The sequence below is a fragment of the Varroa jacobsoni genome, unplaced genomic scaffold (assembly GCF_002532875.2).
Source record: "Varroa jacobsoni isolate VJ856 unplaced genomic scaffold, vjacob_1.0 scaffold_696, whole genome shotgun sequence".
NCBI lineage: Eukaryota > Metazoa > Arthropoda > Arachnida > Mesostigmata > Varroidae > Varroa > Varroa jacobsoni.
Window position 1 is genome coordinate 205,800 of NW_019213598.1, and position 24,789 is coordinate 230,588.

Here is a 24,789-nt window from a genome sequence, read left to right on the forward strand (position 1 = left end):
TCGGGAGTTTGGTTCGAGGGTTTAGAAGTGGCAGAGATCAGGGGAGCGGGGGAGAGGATGAACCAAAAGGCTATGCTTACCAACATTTGGCCACCTTAAATAGTGGAAATGAATGATCTTCCGAACAATTAGCTAAGTTTTACTGTGGAAAAAATCATATCGCCCTTCGATCAACACATCACCGGGCTTCGTACTCAAAACATTACTGGAATTCATATAAATATCAATAGATAAAACGCAAGTTTCAAAATTCAATAGTATAGCGCAGCGGGCTATGGTGGAACACGAGTCATCAAAGGTTCACGTCACATTGAAACAGAATAACGATGAAATCTAGACGATATCTGATGACTAGGCCATGTTTACATTTTTATGTTCAGGTTTGTTTTCAGTAATCACGCTGATGGATCAAAAGATCTTTATTTCCTTTATATTTGCTTCCTGAATACACAACTATGAAACAAATTTACGAATAAACCGAAACGTTTCTAGTATTATCAATTAGCACCATGTAAGCAATGTTAACGGTTAGCTAATGTGACCAAAAATGAGCGACACATGTTCACCAGTATTTCTAATGTATTTTTTACGCTATGTCTTCGCACGATTATGCAGAGTTCAAAATACTAGTACCATTGTTATACAATATGACCAATGTGTCGCCATCACAAACTAACTAACCAGTCATGGTTAGATATGTATCGAGATTGGCTGTTGATGAGTGACTGCTTTGGTCACATCGAACTGGGAAGTGGTGCAGGAATAATCAATGAAGCGAATTTGGCTTATTCATCTTACCTAGGGCCATACCCTTCTTCGCGCACAGGGCGCAAGGATTCACTGGTCCATGAGCCTTAAGCTGGCCAACGGATTCGGGTGCGTACCGTCATTGAGTCTGGTCCAGCAGTCAATACAAAGGTGGAGTTCCTTTGGGGTTGTTGCCGCAACAAACAAGACTGATCAGCACGGAAGTTATTCTGTGATATTTATGAAGAATGGAACACGCGGCTTGCAAATAGGGACCACGCCTGGTTAATTCTGCACTCAATCGCATTTCGAAGAGAAAGTCGGTCCAATACATCATTGATGGTACGTTGATAGGACCATTTGCTGTCCCCCATTGTAGCCGTCTTCCTTAATCGGAGAGTATGTAGACATACCTGCACTTAATTTTATTTTACTTATATCATTCGAATCAAACCCTTAGACGCTCATGAAAAGTTGCAAACTTAACGGAAGGAAAACAGTGATTTGAACGTTAGTTGAAACTATTCGTTACCTTCAGAGGAACTACCACTTTATGGTACAATAGTACCGCAGGTTGACAGGCTATATGCTAACATAAAATACTAGATTACTGGGTATTCATTTAGAATGTTTTTGGTATCATCTTCACTGAGAATCTTTACCAGATTTAAAATCAACTTTACTTCCAATGAGAAATAAAATTATATTCAGTGTTTGCATGTACTATATGATATATTTACGTGCGATATTCTGCAGGCTGGGATACAGGGAAAATACATCTGTTATTTCACAGCTAGCAGACCTGCTTTAATTGAGCCCTTTAGCAACATAGGACCCAGCTATTACTAGGCACGCCATCCGAACAGGACCGATCCCACAGCGAATTCCCACTTGACACATTTCATCACGTGGTGAATAGCTCTTGCAATTAGAATAGGCCGGCCAGTTTGCACGCTTTTTCTTCATAGACATAGGCTCAGCCTTCGCGGTTCCATGTTCTGTGATTTCTTAACGGTTGCTCTCCCGCCTGAGAGTGCCTATTACTCTCCCCTTTGCCGGCCACTTGCGCGCCTTTAGCACACCAAACGTTTGGCAAAGTTTGCTACTTCCGCTGAGGTTAGCCTCCCCTCAGCCCCGTTTCAACGTGAGCGCTTAGAGTTTCAGGTCTCGGGGCTCCGCTTCCCATGGTGGCCAAGCTTTTCCTTGACGTTGGGGCGAATGGATGTGGATGAGTCTTTTCTATCTGAACAGATAGTAAAGGCTGGCAGATGATGGGTAGACGGGGGGGGGGGGGGGTAAAGGGATTTAGCAACATCGTGAACTCTAGCCGAAGTGTGATGGTGAGCGGACGGTTATACAACACGGGTCTATAGGGCAAATGCCAACGGCAACCTGCATGACTCCCTTGATGGCCGTTCAAGACCTCACAGTTTGCTGTAACTGCTCGACTTTCGACTTGTAGAAAGTTTGGTCGAACAACTAAAGCCAAAACCAAGATATATGTATATAGGGTAACGCAAGAATCACGCAATTCAATAGATGCTCCTATTTCTTAAAAAAACACTAGATCTGAAAGGTGAGGAAAGAAGAGAATAAGCTAAGCTACATGTATATAATTGCTGCACTGTTTTTTAAAGGCTAGTGTTCTGTTTACCTACATCAGCCAATAATAAAGAGACCCTATCACGCTCTTTTGCCATTTTTCGAAAGTGTTCCTTCAATTATTTTAAATAGGGAAAGAAATAAATACCACTAGACAAATGAAATTGGTAACCAACAATTATTATATCTATGACAGATTAAAGGCAATCTAGTCAAAGTAAGTGATCACTATCATTTTTCACGTAGCACGTCTTGTTTTCTTAGGGTACTTAAAACTCCCTTGAAACAATCGTAATAATTGAGGCTAGCTTTCGCATTTACTGTATTTTATTGAGAAATCGTTTCCGCTCCACTGGACGCAACTCTGCCATCCCAATATAAAAATATGCATACATCAATTGAAGAAAAAAGAGAAACTCTTAGGCTTATGAACCAAAGAGAGAATATTTAGTAGTATCTATATATTGTTGTCAGGAAGCGGCTCCTGATCGTTCTCAGCCAGAGGAACCACTTAGGCCACCTTCATATTACTTTTCCGTTAAACGAGAATTAGTGGCCGCAATCGGTTTGATAAACGTTAGTATCTTTGTAGTCTTCAGTCGCATTTGCAGAGGGCTTTTATTTTTAATCTATTACCATTGGGAAACACATCAGACTACACAGATGTGTATAAACACACACGCATGCACGTACGTGCTGACATACAAACAGAACAGAGATAATTTTTTTTTGCTCTCTTTGCTTTGCCACGTAGCCCCTTTTTTGATTCGCTGTTCCTAGAAGCCTGGAGGAAAACAGGCCCCCGATGAACAACTTAGCTTTGGAACCTCTGCAGCATATCTGTCCCGTTGCTTTTACACTCTCTTCTGTTTGCTCGCCACAATTATAATCCTTTTCGTCCTCACTGCTGTTCTTTCCATATTCAACTCACTTCTTCTTGAACTTAATGTGTCATTAAATTTTTACGATAGTCTAGCCAGGCAGAAGGGCAAAGAGGCTGTTCGCTTGATGTTAAGACTACTTAGGTACGAGATAGCGTCGGACGAAAGCCGCCGGATGACGAAGCTCACTGGCGCTCAAACTGGAGGTCTGCCACTGCAACGATCGAGGGTACCAGCAAATGGGTAGCTGTAAGCGAACTCGAACTAATGACTCTAGCAGAATTGTTAGCTAGGGTTACCACCGAAATGCGTGTTTTTACTGCTGTCAAACGTCTAGGCGAGTGGCGCTCGGAGGAAGTGGAGTGCGTGTTCGGTTTGTTTGTTGTTCCGGGTGCCGGCCGATCATTGCTCATTCCAACTTCACTCCTCTAACAGAGCTGAAGTTTCCTTCTATCTCTTGTTTCGCTTTTTGAGTTTTGCTCTCTGCCCAGCCCAGTTGATGCACGATGATGCCGCTGGTTGAACCTGTCTATAAGGCGCCTCAAGAACTAAGCGAGCAACGACAAAGGACCAGACGTGCGCAATGAGAGATGGAGAGTTGAAGGACTTGTTTATTATTCACCGATACCACGGCAAAGGACAGCGGCAGTTATAGCGGGGCATTACGCGGGAGTGAGTCAGCGAAGGCGTCATAGTCGTCTGCGAATCGCTGCCCAGATCAGTTCCTGTATTAATACATTATTTCGGCGACCGGAACGAATACAAAGAAGAAATCTTGTGCTTAGTTAAGATTTGAAGAGTTTCTTCACTTACCCAAATTAAAGGTAAGTGGGGTCGTAAAGAAATGGCATATTCGTTTAAGGATTGTATCGACGGGGCGGCGAAGTGGACTGCGATGAACAGTGCATAAATTTAAATGTTCGGCAAACCACTAGATTAGGTTAGGTTCTGAGTTAGGACTGCGATGGAATGCGATGAAAGGTTTTAGTTATCTTACTGTATTTTGGAATCAATACTGTTTACATTAGGTTGTTAGTTTTTGGAATTGTGAGTTGCAGCCAAATGGTCAAAGGATCCATCATTCATTTCGTCAGTTCCTAGGCTGGAGATTCCTCAGTGCCGATATTGCTGAGATAGTCTGTCTTTTAGCGGCCCAGATGTTTGCTGCATTTTGCATAGCAAGTAGGTTCTGTGCCGTAGATTCGCTGTTCCTTTTCGAATGGGCCGTTCCCTGCCACTTCAGATATGCTGAGTAGCAGAAGAAAGGATATTTTAAATTAGAAAATGTATCACCGTTAATACAATATCCGGCAAACGTGCGCGCTGAAAAAATGGTTATTTAACTATCGTTTTGCTAACTTTATTCTGAATAATAATATTTACTATGACATAATCGGCGCAACAAACGCCATAGCGTTTCATTAATAGGACACTATAAAAAAAAATAAATTGTTTCTTCTATTGCTAAAAATATAAAAAAAAAAACTCACATAGCTAATTATATTTCATTAGGCCGTCCCTTCTGCTAGCTGAGTCTTAAACAAGCACGTACAAATAACATGTACGCTATGGTCTTTCTGCGGATATACTTCATGATCCAAACGTGTAATTCATTAAACCTAGTTTAGCCCTTTGCTTAAAAAATGATTTAGGAACTATCCATACTTTTCATTTTTAGCGGCTTTCCAATTATTGGGCTTGTTAATAATCAGCTACATTGTTACGGTATTCAAGCAATTCAGTTGGCCTCTAGTTGAACTACGGTTATGGACGTTTGTTTGTTCGACTTTCTCGATCAAAGACAACGCGTTCGACATATCTAATCTTTGCTCAGCTGATCAAAGCCCATCTTGGATACTACTTGTTCTTTTGGTTTTTTCAAAGAACATAAATGATCCAGTACAATTTGGCCAAGTGATACTCCGTGAACTACAGTTAGGCTATACCCGATTCTGGCCATCTCTTGTGGACACTGCGCATCGTATTTTCTTCTGTTATAGTTGTTTCTTTCCTTCATTATTCAAAAAGATTATGGAAAACACGTCGTACAGTCGTTGACCTTTAGGCTGCGGGTCTTTCCCCAGCGTTTTTCGTAGAAACACCACTCTCATCTCAATGTTAATCCGCCCTTTTCCATCGACTTATATGTCAGTGCTAATACAGACGTATGTTAAATCAATGCCTCCAACTTCGTTCGTTGTTGTCCTTACAAGTTCAAGTCTCACTCACATTTCCCTGACATTAATTAGCTAATTAATGCCCTCCCATATATATAACCTACGTGGTCTGTTCTGTAACTCTGATAACTATCGCTCTAATTTTAAGGGCAAAACAATACAATTTACCGAAGAACAGATTTTCCGCGCTAAAGTTCACAGAAATAACAATGACACTATTTTTAACCGCTTGTCCCAGCTGAACTGTTCATACAGTGGCTAACTAAAAATCTTCTCTAGTCCCTTCTTTTAGCCTCAAATACGAAAAAAAAAGACGAACTCTATTTAATAGTACCCATGTGGAGGTGTTTTATGGCTGAACGTATATGATGAAACGCATCCGAGTAAAACATTTGAAACTTACTACTTTTCGTGAAAAATTTTGTCTGAAATTGGTCAAACTTTGCATCCTCCTTTTCTCCTTCTTTATTTTGCGCAGTAAATCAGGTAAAACAATTTGTCTAATTAGTGGATCGTACAAGCGCTCATGACGCGCGGCTGCTAAGAAAATCATGCGTTGATTCATGCTATACAACCGTGTCTAACGATTGCTTGCGTCACGTACCGAAAGCGCGTTCCATCGGCAATTCTCTGTTCGACAGAGGCATATTTACTTTTTGAGTATCGAACAACCGTACAGGTAGCGCCCAGCAACGCACAAGGTCCTCTACCTTATGGGCTTGACTGTAGACTGCCCATATACTCCTCATCTGTGCATGTAACTCACTATTCGATGAGTGTTTCTTCCTGCCGGTGCAGCACCAGAGCTCCGAGTTTGGTATTACTTTTGTGAACTTAAACCATCATCGTTAAATATATCTTCAGAAGCTCTTTTAATATATGCTTTGCCTTCTTGTCCAATTATACACAAGCAGCGCGCGCCAGTTGAATATTTACTCGAGGGGTGCTTATAACTTGGCTGCCACTGACTAGGCGTAACATGAACCGAGCGGGCCCGAGGGCTTCCAGCTATAGCTGACGCCATGGGGCTGGCCACAGCGTCAGCTCGGCAAAATGTGTATCTGTGAAAAAAAATAGCTGGCTTTAATATGTTTTGTACGAAGGAGTTACAAGCCGAAAACCGATCGACACGTCAGGAGTTGAATTCGGATCAAAGAATTCAATCCGACAAAGTGAAGGGTTTGCCTTCCAGGAAAAGTCATAGTAAATGCTGCTGAAACAGCTAGTGAGGATTTGAGGTGACTACTTGTGATATAATGTACATATATCTGCGAAAGTGTATAATACATACGCTTTCGTTGGACGTCAGAAATCAGACTTTTTGTTAGCAACGGGATAATAGTTTATTTCTGTCGCTTTACACTTGTTTTTATTTTTTTTCATGTTTCCATTAGTGGTAAAATGGACACCATGACACGATTCACTTCCAGTGCGGGGGCATAAGTTGTCCGTAGTAACATTTAAAAAGTAGGTAAGAAAAAATTTATTACAGGATGGCAACAAGAAAAGATGAGAAATATTCGGGTTAATGATGTCACTGACCGGACTGGAGATATAACTGCTTCCCACAGGAGAGTGAGGGACCGCCAACGTCCACACATCAAACGGCGTGTCCATAAATGAAACCCTTTTCACTACACCACAAACGTCGTGCCCCCGCAGCCGCTGTCGTCCGCTGTAACAGTCACGAACGTAGATAGAATAGGACTTTTTGAAAGCGATTTTCTGACGCGTTTCAATAGGTGAACACATTAGAAACATATATGTGCAACGGCTGTGTAATGGTGGTTGCAGTGAAGATTTAGCAACGAATGATTAGGGGAACGGCTGGGAAGAGAGAAGCTAGAAGACTAAAGTTGACTGTGCAATTTTAGAGATTTCAGTGGCCAGAGATGAGTTGTTCGGATAGGACATTATTGCAGTTTATCGCGGTTATTTTTGTGATTAACGTACATGCCGCTATGGACCAGGATAGGTTTGTAAGTGTCTTGTGTTCGCTATACTGTGAGACATATCTTTCAATATTATTGTTCATAATAACGTATGTTTTTGATCTTTTTCATACCCAAAAACAATAATGTTTTTCAAATTAGCTAATTGTCCCGTCGAAAAGCAAAAATCATAAGCTTGGCATGTTCATTTTATAGGGTATTTAGGGCCCGATAGTCGTACATTAAAATATGACCCTTATCAGTATCATTAAAACTGAATATGCTATAAAACCAAAGTCAAGGAAATAGACAAAATCGCATAAATCGTTTTAAATCGAAGTCCCGTCAAGATCTGAAGTAGCTGTGGCTCTGCATCAAGTCACAAATGATGCAGTATTAATTTATGGACTCAGCGATGTTCTGCTCATAAAATTTCGTTCGAGTACAATGTGCTGTTTTCATGTAAGCAAGATCATATTAGGTAAATTATAATGTATTTAATTACTGAGTATTTATCTTCAGAATCCATTCGAACAAAAGGATATCTCGCGGGATCTAAATGGGGTTCTTTTCACGGAAATTAAGGTGAGTATCGTCCTGAGGGTCCTAGGGTCTTTCAATTTGAGACAACTTCAACTTTTCGACGTACTCGTAGACATATGCCAAAGTATACTTCACTTCTACTATAGCATACGTTTCGTCAGTAGTTTGAACACGTTAAGATGTGCGCCAAAATAGTATAGTTCTGTTCGCAAAACACAATATATGATTTGACGGTTACGTATTTTCTGCTGTCTGCTTTAGAACCTGACCGTCGGTGAGGTCTGTCGTTGGAACCACCAATGTGAATCAAGCTGTTGCGTAGAACTCGTCGACTCCCCTCAGGGGCGTCAGTGTGCAAATCTTGGCACGCCTGGCAAAAGGTGAATTCTTTTGAATTTAAGAAAATTGAGTCCGGATTCAAATCGCGGAATATTCTTCTCAGGTTAAAAAACCTGGACCTAACGAATGTGCTTTCTGTGGGTAAAAGAAAGTGGCCAAGAATATTACACTATTAAAAAAGCTTAATCTTTGTTACTTCATTCCATACAAAGCTGTTCCACAACTAATGTAAAGGGAGGCTACTTCGTGGGTGCTTGCCCCTGCATTGATTCAAAAGGTTTGTGCCATTGTATTTCGGTTCTCTGTACTATTTTAGTATTCTGCTCCAATATTGCCGAAATCATTTGTTCTTCAGCAAAAATTGAAGCGACATAACGGGCGTTAACCCAGGTTTGAAACGGGCGGTACTAAAGAAAAGTTGAGATATCGTTGAGGGAACGCTGCAGGGCACCGATGATGAACCGACGAAGCCTTGTACCGCAAAGATCTAACTTTAATCTACTAACATTTTGTAGGATGCATCCGGCTTGAGACATCACTTCTAGGGCAGTGTCAACAATCAAAGGTCGATCAGGTATTTACATGCAGAAATAAGTAATTAGGGCAAAACGAGAAACGCTCCTTTCGAACATGTACGCCTAGGATATCTGCACATAACCATAAAATAAACATTGTATCTAAATAGAAGTAGAATAGATGGTTAAATGTTCTTATTTGAAAAGCACCTTTACTTACACATGGGAATTGAGTACATATTTAATGGAATTTACCTGAAAAACAGTTACCTATACCCACATATCATATATGAAGATCATGCGCGTAGGTACATTTACTAATGCTTTACACATAAATGTTATTGATAAACTTATGCCTCATAATAGTTTTATGTCAGTAATAATAGTAGTCAGAGATTTTTTTTTTCGAGATTATTTAACTTCTAATAAAGCAAGCATCTAGCTCGAAGCTTAAACACTCTCTCGAATACATACTATCAGTATTTAACGGCAACGCCACCGGAGCTTTTGCGGCGATTTTTTCCGAGCCCGTTCAATTGTATTCTTTTATTTTTGTAGGTGATTATCTATGCAGAGCAACAATATAAAGTTAAGTGGATCATACAAGCGAGTGTATACATTTGGCCCTTTTATAACAAAACATCCAAAGAGTTAACTATATAATACTATAATCGCTATACTATACTATAAACTATATAATCTATATAATCGCGACGCTGACTAGACGAACAATGTGACCGCTAATATCTAGCTGAGCTGTCGTTCATTCACCCAACGGCGGTAAACATTTCGTGATTAGAATCGAGTGCGGCATTTTTTCGAAAAGCTGAACTTCTCATAGATTTATTTCATTATGGTCATAGTTAAAATGACTTTTTCGAGTGATTTCATGAGAACCGATTTTTAAACGTATTCATGATATTTGAAATTAGACGAAGCATAATTGTTTATCATAAGCACAAAAATGGCATATAACAACATGAAAGATACAATCTTCGTGGAAACGACAGGTAAGGTAAGAAAGACCTAATCAAGATTTGTAGTCAATGTTATTGGTTTATCACATTAGCACTTTCTACAAATTCCAGGCGAAAATACTGAACTTCGATACTGTTTTTTTTGTTTGTTGTAGGATGTTACAATTATTTCGACGACGGTGCAACGAACACGACCTAACAATTCAATAGTAATTAGATATTAACCAATATTTAAATTGTACAATTAGGCGCGAATACGATATTCGTAATGGCCAAAAAGTGGTCGGCGGCCGTATTTATTAGTGGCAGAGTGAATTGAACGAGAACGGCGGTTTGTTTACCGTAACGTTCCAAACGTTATCGTATATTTCCATTGTGATTATTTTATCTACGTATTTATGCACTATGTAAATGTTAAATAAACTAAATGTCAGTACTTTGTCTTTCACTTTTCATATTGCGATTTAATAAATTAGCCATCGGTAAGAAATGATAGATTTTTTCATTTTTAAAGCCTTCTATTGCTTATTTTATCATCTGCATGTGATGTCGTCTGCTATCATATGCGTCGCAGTGCGTTTGATTAGGTAACGCTTTATAGAATATTTGTAAACATCTACTGAATCTACATTGCTCTGTCGGGATCTTAACAACCATTGATTCAACATTTCATTTTTATGCACTTAGTTAGCAATTAATAGCCTGAGTTATTGCAATGACGTTTGGAGTTTCTAATCAAGGAATGTGAGACCAGTTTAACTGCGTCCATTCGGAGACGTCCAAACGAAGCATACAAATTTGAAATAAGAGAATACGAGCCAGTACGTAAATGACCACGAAGATTTCCGAGACATTTTCGTTTTTCGTCTCCAACTTTCTTATTCTTTTCGCTTTATATCTATGTATATATAATATAGAAAATGTCGGTACAGGCAACAGTAGAGGCTGAGCCAAATTGACGAATTTACCACTTTACCTAACAGCGCACCATTGTGTGCTACCCACCTTTCCGACCCAGCTTTACGCAAAAGCACGCGATTGTTCCGATACCCACCACTCCAGTTATTCTCGCCGTCCGCGAAGCGGCAGAATGGAAGGCACGAGTGCTGGGGGAAACCTAAAGAAACGGGCAACTCTATATATCTTACATTCGTTTTCTACTGTACCGATATAGGAAACGGGGAACAGGACCAGTCCTGCATATATCGATTCACATATGTGTCTATACTGGACGTTAGTGGAGATCAGGCGGTGGTTCGCAGCCTTTTACATTGAACAGCGTTGCACCGCCATACGACTAGACTCGCCTTGTGAATGAATGAATGTAAGAACATCGCACCTTGAATAAAAGTAATAAAGGTTTCATATCTAGCCGATACGGACGCGCCAATGACAACGCGGAACCTAGCACGGCAGGAAATACTCGCCACTTCTTCGTCTTCCTCTTTTTATTCTCCGAGGGTATGCCCTAGCCGATAGGTACCAATTGCACAAACGCGCTGGCGAAAAGGGTGCAAAGGAACCAATGTAGGCAGAATAGGCAGAAATTTGCCTGGCGTGGCAAGCAAGAAGGGCCTGACGATTGCGATGTTGGGCGGGGCTTTTCGGGTGTGACTCAATAGTGCGAGGACGAAACACAATTGGTTCTCCTTAGGGCACACGGAGCAAGGGCGTTACAACTTCTCCAAGAGATATTGGAACTGGGGAAGATGATGAGGGTAGGGGTGTGATCCAGGCTCTCAATTTTAGCAAAATTTGCTGGTTGCGGTAGCACCGCCGACGGTAAGTTGTCGCTGGATAAAAATAGCAGCTTAGATACCGATAGTATCCAAAATAGAAGCGCTTAGAGCGCCGGCGGCGTAATGATAAGGTGAACACGATGGATATCCACGGACCATTCGAATCTACATTTCATTCTTTTGGTTCTTTTTTGTGTAAAGCATCCATGTCTACTACAAGCTTATCGGCAAGGCGTATAATTGCGCCACTTAAGTAGAACACTGTTTCGCCTACAAACGATGCAGCCGATTGGGGTATAGGAGTTAATTTAAGGGTGGCTTCGTACGAATAGAAATATGTCGTTCAAGTAAACGATAACGACCTTATTGGTCAGGTTGGAAATCGTGATCATAATGGAAATATTCGTTACAAGTTTGGCCTGGTTCGGACTTGGTCTAAGGAGACCCCTAAGGAGCTTCTACATTCGTGATACGTTGTACGATGTGAATTTTTAAATAGAAACGAGTTACAATTACTTTGTCTTTAAACTTTTCAATACAATGCCTGTGCTATATACACTATACGATGTTTGCATAGTCGTTGCATCCGTTCGGCTCCGTCGGAGGAAATCCTGGGCCACGTCGGTGTACAGCCTCTTCGCGGATTTAATGTGTCATTAAAATTTAACGACCATGAGGAGCACAAAGGCAGGATCACAGACTTAATCCTTCCCTGTTTTTCTTTTAGTGCGAATCATGATAGTTACGCCAACAACAACGAACAGAAGTAAAGTCGAGCAGCTAACTGTCTTAACACAGAATTAATATACAGTGTGTTAGGAAAGCTACCAACTGTACGACGTTTATGGATAGAGTTTTTCTAAAGCTACAATGTCAAATGCCCAAAGAGAATTGTAATTCCATAGCGCTGCGAAACATTTATAGCGTATATCTGCTTCCCAGACGTCTTACCCAGCATCTCAATAAGGGATCACGTAACGTTCTCAAGCACCGAAGACTGCTATGACTTTTTAAACACACCGTAGCGAACGATCTGCATTTGCTACACGCTACAAGCCTGGTACAATCAAAATACTACTGCGCTGCAGATAGAGACCCGTTCGGAGAAAAGCAGAAAACGAGATTTTGCCTTTACTCAATCGTCCCTTCATGCGCGTTGCTTCCCTCTAGTACGGTACTAAGTAAGTAGTGGGTAAGGGTAAGGCTGTTAGCTGAGCCCGTTGAGTTTTGTGTGCGTTACGACGTATGTTTGTTTGTTTCTTTTTTGATTATCCGTCCCTGACGCTTCCGAGAATGTCAAGTCGAAGCCAACGAGATTGAACTGTGAAAACTTTCCCAGTCTTTTGTCTACAATCATCACTAAGCGAGCGACAAATTGTGAGCATGTCCCGATCAACCGTCAACCTAGACGAACTGATCGAGCTGCTGAATTAATTATTCAAAATAAAGATATTAGAGATACGAAGTCAGTTTTTATTTCTTTTGTTTTTACTTGTTTGTCACTGAGACCATGAAACTGCATTTGTTTTGCTATCAAACGTAAGTCTGCGATAAATGCCTTTAAATAGAGGACAAAAATATCTGAAAGTGGCTCCTCTAATTCACTGACAGCGGCCTAGTTGATCACTATGGAATACCAGAATTTTTCAATGCAGAGGTATATTTGACATCATAGGCGCAGAACTTCTTACCAGCACGAACCTGCACTGGCTGAGTTTCGTAGAATGATACGCTGAGTACTCTCCCGTTGAATGAAGTAATACCAAGAACTGAGCAGCACATTCCACTATTTTGTAACTAGAAAAAACATCTATAAATTAATGTACTCATTATCAACGATTCATCTTCAAAAGTGTTTTTACTACTCGAATTCGAACACTCTATGCTGAATTAATGAGCAATCATGGTGGCGAAGTCACCTTTTTGACGGTTCCGACGCTTCCACAGGGAGAAATAAGAAGGAAATGAGCAAGCGTTGTGAGAAAATACAATAATCCAGTTGATAAAACGATTTTGTTCTGCTGTAACTGTATCCACAAAAAAAGCAAAAGTTCAGCTGAATTGCTTTCAATGGTAGCAGATACGCATTGCACATACTTTTCAACGCATTTGCACAGATCTATTTACGCTACAGGTCGGTTCTTCTGTCCTAGGGGCCTATCATCGAAAACATTGCTTGTGAATGATATAAAAATAAACTAAACAAACGGCCTAGAATGGGTGATTTTGAGTTGCGGAGAGGTCGATAACTCAGGAACGATAAATACAATCTACTTGAGAGTTTTGAGATCTGACTTAGGACTATTGTAATGTTATACTGTTATATATACTATATATGTTATAATGAAATACGCAATAGATTCAAGAATGTTTTCAACACGTATATCGTGCACATTTTTTGAGTATTATTTATTTCATTTAAGTAGATTTTCGCATCTACATATGCATCTACATACATAGACTAGGTACTTAGTCTAGACTAAAAAATTTAATGTTTAATGAAAATGTTTTTGGCTTTATTTTTGCTGAACTTTTTATAAATAGTTATAATAATGTTTAATATTATAATAAAATAGTAATAGTAAAAATAATTAATTTTTTAAGTTTATAATATTATACACAAAATGAAGCTGTTCTAAGCATAATTGTAAAGTACGTTTAATTTGCAAACGTAAATGTTTTTGTAAGCTCACTTCATCAACTTTCGATTAAATTCATAGAGTTATAAAGAGACGTCTCTATAATAGTTTCACACCGCACAATTCGACCTTCGACAAAAGACGTACAACGCTTTATAGATAATAGTAACAAAAATAGCATTTATTTATAAAAAAAACTTCTGCTTCGCATTCACTTTGTTTGCACACACGATTATCCTATCGTCAATATTACTTTTATATATATATATATTATATATATATATATATATATATATATGAAACTGCACGAACAAGGAACCCCCATGTCATCATTTTCATTTTGTACTCCTTAACCAACACTACTAGCCATTTAACACTTAGGAACATTATCCACAATCAACCACAATAGCTTTTTACTCTGAACTCTCTCTCCCTTTACTTTTTTTTTGCCCAGACAACCCTTTAAATTTTAAACTAAGTTCGCCTGTAAATAGAGTTTTGGTCAAAAAGGCTTTGGTGTCTGGGCTGCCTCTGCGAATTCGGTGGTTATTATTACGGTTATGGATGCACGCTTCTTCTCATATGCATAAGGATGTATCAGCCTGAGAATGCAGCATAAAGCAGTCCACAATGATTGCCAGTCGACGTATCGGGCTCTTCATCGTTTGAGTCTTGTTAGAACATCATTTGATTTTTCATAAGCGAAGGTAGCATTTTGCATCCAGTTTTGCATAATTGCAAAAAGTTCACATGTTTCTAGTATCTACATCTTCCTCCTTTGAAAGTGACGTGTTTCTATAGTATCGGCGTCATGGGGCAGCCTGATACAGAATGACGTCTTCACTTCTAAGCTCTAAAGAAACGCCTACTTTCTTGAAAGATGACTCCGTTTTGGTCTATAACAATTTCCGAGTCTGCAAATTCGAATAGTATATGCATGAAGAAACCTTAACCAACCGTACGTATGCTACATACGTGCGTATCATTATACAGATTCAGCCATAGAAACTTGCACCTAGTAACAACTGCTTCTCAACCGGCAGACGTTCTCTTCTTTACACAGAGCAACATGGGCAATTTTGAAATACTAACATCCAAATCAATTAGTACGAGTGTAAGTAAACAACATGTGATAACAGTAAATGACTCAATGATCCATATTAATTTTAATAATGAGTCCATTATTTGTCATATACTGAAACTGTAGATAGAGGAGAAAAACATCCGTGAATTACACTATCAGTGGTCAACGCAAAGCGCTCAAACAATAGGCTCATATTACTGTTAAAATCATTATTAGATGTACTTTTACGGATAACAAAAGTGCTACCGGTTTCCACGATTTGTCATTTACGATCGTCTGCTAATTTACAATTTATATCTTACTTCACATATATATTTTTTTGCTATGCACTACGAAGGGCAACTTTGTAAAAGCTATCCGCTTTCAAATAAAGAAATCGACTGTTCTGAGTTATTTAAAAGCTAGGTGGTATTAATTGTGGCCTAAGTTCTCTCTTCATAACGGAAGCGTTCCCACTGAAGCTTTGTGCATTTATGGCGCCGGACATGTTCACTCGATCGCTCGACGCTGCGACATATGTGAATCGTCTCCTACTCTCACTTTTCAAACGTTCTGTATCAGTTGAAGTGTACAAGAACGATTTCATCCTTTTGACTACTAGTCCTAAAATTCATTTAGCCAGTGGGAATGTTTTCTGTCCCTATTTATTGAAACGAGCAAAAATATCGCTTGTGAAGGTGGCGCACCCTCTCTAAAAGAAATGCCTTCTCTTTGTCCTTCACTTAAACATTTAGTAGTGGCTTGGCTTTCTGTGCTCAATATAGCTCATCATCCTGGTCCTCTTCAAATTTCTCCTCGTCAAAGAGGTCCTCGTCGGGCTCCGGAACCTGATGCCAGCAATATGAGGGGCATTCTTCTTTTTCGGCATATAGGAACGGACATTCCTGCCCGTCGTACGAATAGATAGGGTCCGTGCATGGAACTGAAAGATACACCAGGTACGTCAGAATTAAACCGATTAGCTACATTTGACGAAACGGCCGTATGAAGAAGTGACAGTTTTTATTGGGATGATGTAACATATTTAGGACAAATTTCTTGCTTGAGAAATAAAAACTAGAGAAGTAGGCTTGCCTTTAAATATAATTTTAAACATTCGTTATTTGCTGTCTGCATATAACTATTAACGTCACGGCCTTTCTAGTGGCGCGTGTACTCATCAGACATTGGGGAAGAGGACAGAAAACTACGATGGACAGATGTAATGTGTAGAAAGAGTACGTGTTTGATTGACAGTTCAGCGATGTATCTGGAGCTCGGATGCGCAACAGATGCGTTCGAGGTCAGTTCTTCTAATTCAAAACAAACTACAGGAACTTCGCTGCATCTGATAAATAGTTAGCAGGTAAGGTATATTCGTGTAAGGTACCATAAATCAATCATGAAAAAAGGTAATTCATCTTTCACTAAACCTATGCTCTCACACGGTACCGTTAACAAATAACAATCATGCTTGTTCGCGGCAATTAATTTTGTCTCGTATCATCTGAGTAGACTTGTTTCTAAACTGCGCCTCGTGTAAAACTGCCAAGTTCAGTTGTTATCGGGCTTTTTAAGGCAAATATATAGATATATACATGTCTAATGTCGATCTATTGTTGAATCCACTCGCAATGATGTCAGATTTGGCAGCAGAAGTCATTGCTGCATGAGACTATATATAGAGTTAGTGTAAAGACAAATTAATGTTTGTTACTGACCACAATAAGACACGAAGCAGCCCTTTCCACCCAGATACTCGGAGCAGTCATACCATAATTTATTTGTACAGGCACCTGTACAGGTGAGATTCTGCTCCAAAGAGCATCCTGAAAGTTCAAAAAGGACAAAAAGGGGATATCGATTTAGAAATATGATATTTACGCTATGCTTATGAGATTTTCTATGTGGGTTATTTTTGAACGTACAGTAAACAAATTATTATATTTACTATTTTTAAAAATATATTCGCAAACCCGATGAAAGAGTAACTGAATTTAAATGCTTCCAGCGGTAACCATGAATATATATATATATATATATAAATAATGAATATTCTAAAGCAAAAGTGAGTTGAAAGATCTATAAAACGTATCGCCTTTCGCCCCGAATCTTAAACTACTTGTACAATTTTAAGCAAAGTTTGCCATCCCCTTAGAGTACGTTATGTATTTTAAAATACTAAATGTGACTACCTAAATAGATATTTACGCGCAAAAAATCGAAATAATTGAACGGTAACTTCGGAAGACTGAGGTTCGCGTCGTTTTCCCATACAGGGTAACTTTATGGATAGGCTCCAACTGCATACGAGTTCACAGAGGTGACCTCTGAAGTTATTTTCAAGTGCGATAACTAATGTTGTCACCAGTTCTAATTAAGTTTAACAACAATGATATTGATCAGATATGTGAGAGTCAATTAAAAATTTTGCCGTTTGCCATTATGTGATCGATGTGGTGCTTATGTCGAATCAGCACATGATTATTAATTTAAGCTATTTTCCAGCAATGATGGATAGAATCAATAGTAAGTATTTACTCTCGCTACTTTCGCCTATCGTAAAAAACATATCGCAAGCCAAAGGTGTAACCTGCAAAGTATTTGCCCAACATGGTAAACATGTGCACAGATATTTGCTTCGAAAATATTTTTGCATAATGGTGGCAAGTTTAGGAAAACAATGTGAGATTCACACGAAAACGAGCAAAAACGTAGACATTTATATCGAAAGCAGCGGTTATAACGACCAATTAAATGATAATCGATTTCAGAAAAGCCTATTTTCAAAAATAAAGGAGGATCCGAAAATCCTTGAAAAATTTCAAACTTTTTTCTTCTCCTCATTATACATCGTTAATGTTGCATAGCAATAAGTCAACTATTATTCTTTAATAACCAATAAATATGACCAGTCTTAACTTACCAGTTCCTATTGTAGTCGTCTGTATCTCTTCCTGCCAACTGCCTAGCGCAATTGAAAGCCACAGGGAAACCACAAGGCAGACTGATAGAAGGATTAACAAGAGGGCGCGAAGCACCTCGCCGCGAACTCTCATAGCGGTTTCGGTCGCAGGAGAAGCGGTTCTATAGCTTCCGCAGGAGGAATGTCCCAGGCCAGCTGCACCTTCCCGACGCAGGACGCTGCCTCCGACACCATTGAGACGACGAGACGAGTCTAGATCTATTCTCCGAGGAGGACAGACAGCCTCACAAGTTGATGAATCGCGGACATCGCAACACCTCGTTCGAGCAGCAAACAAACCTTGGATTCTAGACTGTGGATTTTCACTCTCGTAATTAGATCAGTAATTTTTGCAACAATCTTAGTAGTAGCACACCGAGCACCTAGGCCGGGACGATCGCTATGTGCAGCCTGTTGAAGATCAAATGAAATTTATACACTCTCTTGGCGGGTATGATGAGCTCCGTAAGTCCTGATGACGCTGTTTTCCGACTTGAAGGAACAGCACTATACGAAGCTCCTCGAATACCACAACGAGCGACTAGTAGAGTCGGAAGCAAAACATTGCTAACATCACTCACAAAAAGCACTAAGCACACACATACACATTGGCTAGTACACTTAGTCTTAACTTCTGTAGTTTCTCGATGTCACCCTCTACAAGAACTGTTACTGCTCTATTCCATTTGGAATGTGTTTCAGCTGTTTCAAACCGTTGACCGTTGTGATGCGTAAAGCCGTCCCGACAATGCAGGCAAGCGAGGTTGTTAGACTGCTAGGCCGCCTCGCCAGCGGCTTACAGAAGCTGACGCACCACTCCCCTTCCTCCTCCAGGCAATAACAGTACAGCACAGGCCAACGCCGAGCAAGCAGTCGTTCCACGGGCAATTCTCTCCTTCTTTGCGCATGAAATTGATCGTTTCAGTAACCAGAGCTCGCTACGTTGTGTATATATTAGGAAAATTAAATAATTCGTTACGTCCTACTTCGCTGTATCATTAAAACACCCGAGGTACGGTGACTCGAGAAGGAAACTATACAATGCGAAGCCAGCTATGTGTTCGCACGTAATTAGTAAAAATCAGATATCTCGACTTGGGTAAATCAAAGGAAACCAAATGACCATAATTTTTGCACTTAACGTTTTTTGCTGTATTTCATTAGAGTTTTTAGCCATTCATTACATTGGGGTTTGCACGAAATTCTTGGTGATAATAACTAAGGTGGATAAGGTGTTTTTTTCTACTGAAAATGAAAGCTAAAATCGACCGATGGTAGCCAGCTGCATAAAAATCCGAAAAAAATGTCCAACATTTTATCAATACGCAGCCTGTGGGTCAGCCGGTATTGCCTTATTATAAGCAACTCATCCTTGGTAACGTAATAAGTATTATGTAGATACGTGGAAAACATAGGTTTTTAAAAGATAGCGTAGTACGTCGATCGGTGAGTCCCCTCTTGGGTACGTAACATCTAATCGAATCTCAAGGTTAGATTCGATACGGCCTCTGTCTAAAGAGTACTTAAACAGAACGTCCGCAGCAGCAACTCTTCCACAGTATTAAGTTAAGTATTTTAGCATACATTCATATCGTTGAAAAGCATTTGTCCTCTTACAACTGTTTATTTCTACAGTCTGGCTGCTAATAAAACGATCCCGTAAACCTAGGGTACTGAAGAAATGAAAATAGAAGCATCCGGTCGACATTCGGCGACAATTTGTGCGTAACGCGGGTACCACTGTCAAAATAAAAGGTATCGGCTTCTGTTGCCATGTAATTTAGTGTAATCAATTTCATCGGTTATCACGCCGAGACCATGGCTAGAACACGTACTTAGACATACTATGGGCAATGATCCTATACAAATCATGGCTTTGTCTCTTGGCGTGATTCGCATGTAACAAAACTACTCGGAACTCTCATCTAAGCATTTCATAAGAGTATGATTTGTCCACAATGACTTGCTCTATGGAAATGTGGGTGAAATACCGTTACAGCGCCGTAACTTTACAATTCGATGTCTATCTGTAAAGAGTCCACTATATTGCTGGTTTTGTAATGCCAACGACTGTCATCAATGAGCATCTTGCGTACAAAACGAACAAATGTGTAGAAAAAAAGCCGCATCAAAGCATCCCTTATGAACTCGAAAAGTTACGTTCCGCATAAAAGCACCACAATAAATGTATAGAGCAGCATCATCTTGCTATAGATGTTCAATCGCTGGCAAACTAATTTGGCTGCCTAAACCATACGCATACAGTATAAAGTTACGTATAAATTCGCGGTGTATTTAAATAATAAATAATTGCGTTCGTACAGGGACAAAACAATATGGATTTCTTACTCGAATCAAGCAGCCATTGCACTAATTATCCTCAGAAATCAGACTGGAACCAAGCATATGTGCGTAAGTTAATTCAAAGCCATCACGCATCAACTTAGTACCGAAACATCAACCCATAAAATGAAATGGATATTTTTATTTATACGAGAAGAAAGTTATCAATTAAACACCGAGTTTTCGAGAGCAAAGTATTAAAATCGATTATGATTATCACGGGTGCCTGAAGTGACTTACAACTTCTAGTTCCAGAGACCCTTTTGACACTACGAAAGAAGCTGAGAGGTGAACGAGTTCGGCATCGCAGCCACGCAACCTTCAAATACGTGTCCCTCCATTTGTCCTTTCCAGGTTACCTTTGGAAGACCTTCGAATGGTAGAAGTGTGCCACAACTTCTTGCGCTTGACATGTTTAAAACTCTACTACGCGAGCCCTGCAATACGCACGCTTGGCTTCGTAGCCACGCATCGTCCACGCATGTTCCTCCGGTTGACACTGGTAGCATTTGTTCTTTCCTATAAGAAATCTTTCCCTTCCTCATAAGACTTCTAACGGCCTGATATCCCAAGTCGTGTCCATCACTTTTTATGCACCAGTTCATATCCTCTGTATCATTTGCTTCTGCACCTGTAATGGAGTTTAGCTTACTCTCTTGCTTTCACGTTTTTCGGCCTTATCCCACTTAAAGAAGACCGGTGTCAATAAATTTGTGGCTTGCCCACGAATTCCTCACTTTCCCGCCATTTCGTGCGCAAGTTCACATGCGCCGTATCCTTCCGCTAAAATCATTGATATACTTTTGGCTATCACTCCTGCTAGTAGAATTATTGCAAAAGATAAGGCGTAGTAAGACTAGAGTTTCTATTCTACTTCCTATTACAGACGAATCTCTTAAATCTTGCAAAATAGCTGGTACAACGTAGGTGTTACGCTGATGCTTCCTCCATTTTGTTCGGGAGTCCGAATGCACACAATTCCTTTCTCATTCGCGGACGTCGTCAAATATTGTGTAGGTGTAACTGAACGACGAGAAACGATAACACAACGGTCGGATGCAGTCGCTACAGCGTTACGGTCGCTGATACGAGCCAACATTTTCATAAACCAATTATCCATACTTATACATACATATTATGAAAACGGTACTTTATCGAAATAGTTGTTATTAAAGATCCCCTATTTACCATCACAGATAAATATTATTATTAAACAAATACTTATCCTGCTTTTATCTGCTTCGTGTTTTATTGACGACATTCTATTGAATGGCGGACACTGCAGGGACGGTTCGCTTTCAGTCTTCTCTTTTTGACTTACACCTTTTTGCTAGGAAACAAGGTGTTAGCTAATTGTAGGATATAGACTTTCGCTATCATGAAACCTTTGTAGTTTTTACAGCTCACAGATATGGCCGACTTTCGGGCAATTTTGAACACGCTTTTTGGCTTATCTTTCAGAGTTCCTTTTGTTTAGTTTGGTCTGGATTACCAACACTCGATATAACGGAAGTATCGCATCTCTCTCGACCAACACTTTCACAAGTACAATGTTTCACCTAAAAATGTCTCGGTAAAGAACCTTTGTCCTAGGTGCTCAAAGAAATGAAACGTGTTTAATTCTGTGAGGAGGCAGAGATGGCACGATTTAGTCTACTGATTTTCGATTACCATCTAAATATAAAGTGCAGTGATATTTTTCGTCAGATCTAGCATCCACATTATATTGTTACCATGAAATGACAGCACAGCGTGTATCGGGTAGAAAAACGTCCAGTAATAATCACAGTATCTATCTGTCAAAATGAAGTATCCTAAGGAAGATAACTAATACGTCTAGGTGTCATTCAACCGCTGAGTAGTTCAAGAGTGTCTAACCAGAATTTCTTAAACAATTTACAGTGTTTTGCTAATAATCACAAACGGACCGAGACTTACTTTCTAAAATAGTTTCCCCTTCTCTTTCATAATTTAAATGATTCCGTGTTACGCAATCATTTCAGAAACCCATGTACATTGCAACTATACGCAAATGCTTTGTGGATCTTACACAATTCTACAGTGACACTTAATAGACGAAAAGCACGAGCAACACTTACTATACACTTGAAACAAGTACTCCATACAAATAAGCTTCTCTCTTTCCCCACCTGGTGTATCATATTTAAATGCGGGAACGGAATTCAACAAACGTTTTGTTGTACAGCATTTCTCTCGAACTTACCATAGCTTTCATGCGATGTCTCTCAATTCGAGTTGCTGTTTAATTGTCATAGACCAACGTAGCATTACTAATAAACTCCACAGATTTACCAACGTATCGTATGCTATCACACAGATCAATGGTACTTCACGCGAAGCCAACGAAAAACAACCAACATCCCACAGTATCGAAAACATCAAATGGGTAACCAAGCGCACATTATTTCTAGCGCTTCGTAGACACACACTGTTTAACTTGATTCAATTTCTTCCTCGGAGACTTCTCACCGGGAAGTCAACTTGTTTTTTTTTTCTATCGTTACTGCTATTATGATAACGACCTCGGTACAATGACAATGGAGGCACAGAATCCTCAAATTGTTAATAAACAAAAAAACAACAACATTATTATATAGTACTACTTGTTCAAACTGTCCCAAACTGCTAAAGGCGCTCTTGCGCCTATTAAGCAGCTGCCGAGGATCAGTAAGCTATTTGATAACAAACAAAAAAAAGAAAGCTAAATTGGCTTGTGTTTCACGCATATGGCTGGATAGTTCCTGCCTGCCTCTTCACGTCAGTGGCGGTGCGGTTTGGGTGTTCGATTCCCGACCAGATGGGATATCCAACGACCGATGTGCGGGCGGGTGAGCGCATGCAGCTACGGCGCCAGGCAGCGCAGAACACGCAGACACCAGCTCTCATACACACGGCGCGAGCAATATGAGCGGTAGACGCAGAACAGGCTCTTCGCCAGGAAGGTAAAACGCCAGTAGGAGCTGCGATCTTGAACTGTACACAGTGGCGTTTGTTGATTCGCTGCTTTGTCGGTCGGGTAAATGAAATTAGCGCGGGACGTAACTTCGGTTTGATTCCCGAAAAACCCGTAAACAAACGTAGAAACAAAGAAATTTTGCTGGATACATTTGCTAATATGTTGAAATTATCCTTTTTATAATAATAATAATAAGGCTCAACAATAGCAGCAAATAGGAGGAAGAGACGAAACATCGTTTGTCTTACAGGTTAATTCTGCTTTTGCCCCGCACGAAACCAAATCAACGCTTTTGTCACCGAACGCTTAACAATGGGAAGGCTGAATAAGGTAAACATCCGCTGTCCCTAGGACGTGACAGCAAGAAAAGCGCATGTTCTTACACGATCTGACGGATAACGCGGAGGGCAAATTCTTTAGATTGTGGTAGGAATAAAGGATGGCGAAAGTTAATGTTTCCTCGAAAGTGGTAGTAAAGGACATCGCCTCTAACATAAAGGTCTGGACTACATGATCCGATGGTGAGGAGCTCAGTTAATACCTCACGCATGGCTCAGGGTACTTTTCAAAGCTATCTTCACGAAATTGGTAAGACTCTATTGGACATCTGTGTTTTCTACACTGCGACCCTGGAAGCTAGGGCACACCACACGCTGGCGATATATGCGGGGCGTTTATCAACACTAGAGAAAGTCGATTAAAGAAATGATACTGACCTTAGCAAGCGGCATGAAAGGTTTGTATCCTTCATTGTTCGATCACGAGGGTTTGATAGGTGCATGAGACTCTAATAAAGGACATCTTGAATAAAAGAGAACGGCTTGTGAGGTTACTACTGAGTAACATGTCAGACGATGCTTTGCTAGGGTTAGAGGATGCATAAGGGGCCATATTCCCGTGCAGGGAGGTATCTCATGTGGAAAAGTGGGTAACCTCACTAGGGTGACCTTGGCATGATGATCCGGTGGTACTAGCCAGCCTCTTTTATTAGCCTATAGCACTGGTGAATGAAGATCTGGACTGATTCAGAATGAACCTTAATAAGGGAACTGATAACAGTGAGTAATGGTCTAGAAGGGATTCAGTTTAAGCGATGGGGCTAAGCTTCACACTCGACTCACGTAAGATAGGTATTACGTTCCAGTGGAGCTGATCATGATTCAAATCCTGCATAGGAAATGAGGCATCCGCTCTCCAAATACTTAGCTATTAAAAAATCAAGTGAAGATTCACTAGCTTTACTTAGGCCTAATGCAGGTTATGACATAACAATGGACGCACTTATAAAAAAGTTGCACGGTAGAGTTACATTATGCATATTATATTTAGTTATTGAATACACTGTATGTAA

The 24,789-nt window shown here is 40.0% G+C and overlaps 2 protein-coding genes and 1 long non-coding RNA gene across 13 annotated transcripts; 1 reads left to right on the plus strand and 2 right to left on the minus strand.

The window, feature by feature from the left end:
• Positions 1-2,658: 2,658 nt before the first annotated feature.
• On the minus strand, positions 2,659-5,908 carry LOC111262746 (uncharacterized). Its single transcript, XR_002681830.2, has 2 exons — positions 5,811-5,908; positions 2,659-3,955 (listed from the first exon to the last, which is right to left on the minus strand). It is a non-coding gene; the product is annotated as an uncharacterized LOC111262746 (long non-coding RNA).
• Positions 5,909-6,070: 162 nt separating this feature from the next.
• LOC111262745 (U-scoloptoxin(18)-Er1a) lies at positions 6,071-10,202 on the plus strand. 6 transcript variants are annotated; one of them, XM_022837231.2, is made up of 7 exons: positions 6,071-6,224; positions 7,282-7,386; positions 7,861-7,923; positions 8,143-8,261; positions 8,433-8,497; positions 8,736-8,794; positions 9,868-10,202. In XM_022837231.2, the coding sequence occupies exons 1-7, from the start codon at positions 6,180-6,182 to the stop codon at positions 9,934-9,936; spliced, it is 525 nt and encodes a 174-aa protein (XP_022692966.1). In that variant the 5' UTR covers positions 6,071-6,179; the 3' UTR covers positions 9,937-10,202. The 6 variants fall into 6 exon arrangements, with proteins under 6 accessions (XP_022692966.1, XP_022692968.1, XP_022692971.1 ...); XM_022837233.2 differs by having other exon boundaries at positions 8,736-8,785; XM_022837234.2 differs by lacking the exon at positions 6,071-6,224 and adding an exon at positions 7,050-7,149.
• Positions 10,203-13,811: 3,609 nt separating this feature from the next.
• LOC111262730 (uncharacterized) lies at positions 13,812-23,384 on the minus strand. 6 transcript variants are annotated; one of them, XM_086969303.1, is made up of 5 exons: positions 22,686-23,384; positions 20,702-21,092; positions 18,080-18,529; positions 16,875-16,982; positions 13,812-16,096 (listed from the first exon to the last, which is right to left on the minus strand). In XM_086969303.1, exons 3-5 carry the CDS (start codon positions 18,210-18,212, stop codon positions 15,930-15,932), a joined length of 408 nt encoding a protein of 135 aa, XP_086825429.1. In that variant the 5' UTR covers positions 18,213-18,529; positions 20,702-21,092; positions 22,686-23,384; the 3' UTR covers positions 13,812-15,929. The 6 variants fall into 6 exon arrangements, with proteins under 6 accessions (XP_086825429.1, XP_086825428.1, XP_086825427.1 ...); XM_086969302.1 differs by having other exon boundaries at positions 18,080-19,013; XM_086969301.1 differs by having other exon boundaries at positions 18,080-19,016.
• Positions 23,385-24,789: the final 1,405 nt, after the last annotated feature.